The sequence below is a fragment of the Poecilia formosa genome, unplaced genomic scaffold, assembly GCF_000485575.1.
Source record: "Poecilia formosa unplaced genomic scaffold, Poecilia_formosa-5.1.2 Scaffold3614, whole genome shotgun sequence".
Taxonomy (NCBI): Eukaryota; Metazoa; Chordata; class Actinopteri; order Cyprinodontiformes; family Poeciliidae; genus Poecilia; species Poecilia formosa.
This window is the reverse complement of record NW_006803553.1, coordinates 1-1,291: the sequence shown is the minus strand read 5'-3', so window position 1 is coordinate 1,291 and position 1,291 is coordinate 1. Positions and strand designations below refer to the sequence as shown.

General features: G+C 39.5%; 1 protein-coding gene across 1 annotated transcript; it reads right to left on the bottom strand.

Moving 5' to 3' along the window:
* Positions 1 to 110: 110 nt before the first annotated feature.
* Positions 111 to 1,285, bottom strand: LOC103133440 (von Willebrand factor A domain-containing protein 5A-like). Its single transcript, XM_007545187.2, has 3 exons — positions 1,112 to 1,285; positions 500 to 588; positions 111 to 301 (listed from the first exon to the last, which is right to left on the bottom strand). Exons 1-3 carry the CDS (start codon positions 1,277 to 1,279, stop codon positions 148 to 150), a joined length of 411 nt encoding a protein of 136 aa, XP_007545249.2. The 5' UTR covers positions 1,280 to 1,285; the 3' UTR covers positions 111 to 147.
* Positions 1,286 to 1,291: the final 6 nt, after the last annotated feature.

The window sequence follows — 1,291 nt, the reverse complement described above, 5'->3', positions numbered from 1 at the left end:
TTAACATGGATGAAGAGCAACAAAAGGTGACAAATTAGACCAACCAGCTTTTTGAACATTTCACAAAGGGGTGGAGAGCAAGGAGTTGTTCCGAACAACCACAGTGTTTATGCAAGACTAAAATGATAAAACAGGTTTGGTGCAATATCAGCTGACCTGTCGAGGATGTTTGGGAATGCAGGCTTGGCTGTAAATGTGTTTGAGAGGCCGAAGAATCTCTGTTCCTCCAAGATCAGCCTCCATCTTTTCAACTTTTTCCAGAGCCTCCTTCATGGTCTTGTCACTGTACTCCACACTCGTACTGCCAGAAAAGTAGGAGATATGTCAAATAAAATCATGATAAATATCAAAAGCCACAAAACTGTAATCTCTTAAAACTATCACCAAGTTACAGCTTCACATGAAATCTTCTGTGGAAGGGTTAGTAAAAGAAAAATGAAATAAAAAAAGAAACTTGTTGAAACTTGGTGTTGAGGATTGGGAGTTAGATGTCACTCACGGGAAGATGTGTTCAAAGGAGGATCCAAAACTGTAAATGTTGAAGTAGCAGCCCATTGGTAAACTCTTCAACAGGAGCAGCAGAGTGTCCTAAAGAAAGACAGGAAGTAAAGAACACACTTAGAGAGAGAAGGAAACATGCTTTGACAAATTACATACAGGTGTAGTTCAATTTAATTAATTAATGTATTTAAGATTCTTTGAAGGTGCAACAGTAGTTTGTGTCAGTGAGTGATTAAGAAATATTCACACATTATTTTTGTCAGACACAAGTATGAGGATTTGTTTTGCACCATTTGTTTTGGATCGTTTGGGGGAAAAACTGCAGTGGTTAGATCAGGTACGATTTCACTGCAAAGACCCCATGAAGTAGCGCAAAACATACGTGCTAATTTTAACCATGATCTCTCAGCAACGGCGGCTCATGAAGTCCAAAGAGACATATACTTGTTCGACAAGCAGGTATCTCTTAAGAAGTGATGACTAATATCTTATCTATTGTGAGTAAGATAATAACAAGGTAATATCTTACAAGAGGTAAGATATTGCCAGTCTTCAACTCTCAACAAAAACCCTTCTAAAATAATCTGAACTATAAAACATGGATAAATACCTTTGCACTGCTGATACGAGTTTCTTTTGGTGTGCTGTTATTCATGCTGCAGCCCATACTTCCTGATCGATCCACCAAGAACACAAACTCTCCACAGGTGGCGAGTGAGGACATCACTGATTGGGGGAACTCTGGGTAAAGGCTGACCATCACCACTGGATCACCCATCAGAGAGCCTGG

Excerpts from the sequence above, each read along its gene's own strand:
- LOC103133440 (XM_007545187.2), bottom strand. The coding sequence starts at position 1,279 with ATGGGTGATCCAGTGGTGATGGTCAGCCTTTACCCAGAGTTCCCCCAA. Across the intron at positions 589-1,111 it reads CTCGTATCAGCAGTGCAAAG|GACACTCTGCTGCTCCTGTT; the intron begins GTATTTATCCAT and ends GTCTTTCTTTAG. Across the intron at positions 302-499 it reads TCCTTTGAACACATCTTCCC|TACGAGTGTGGAGTACAGTG; the intron begins GTGAGTGACATC and ends CTTTTCTGGCAG.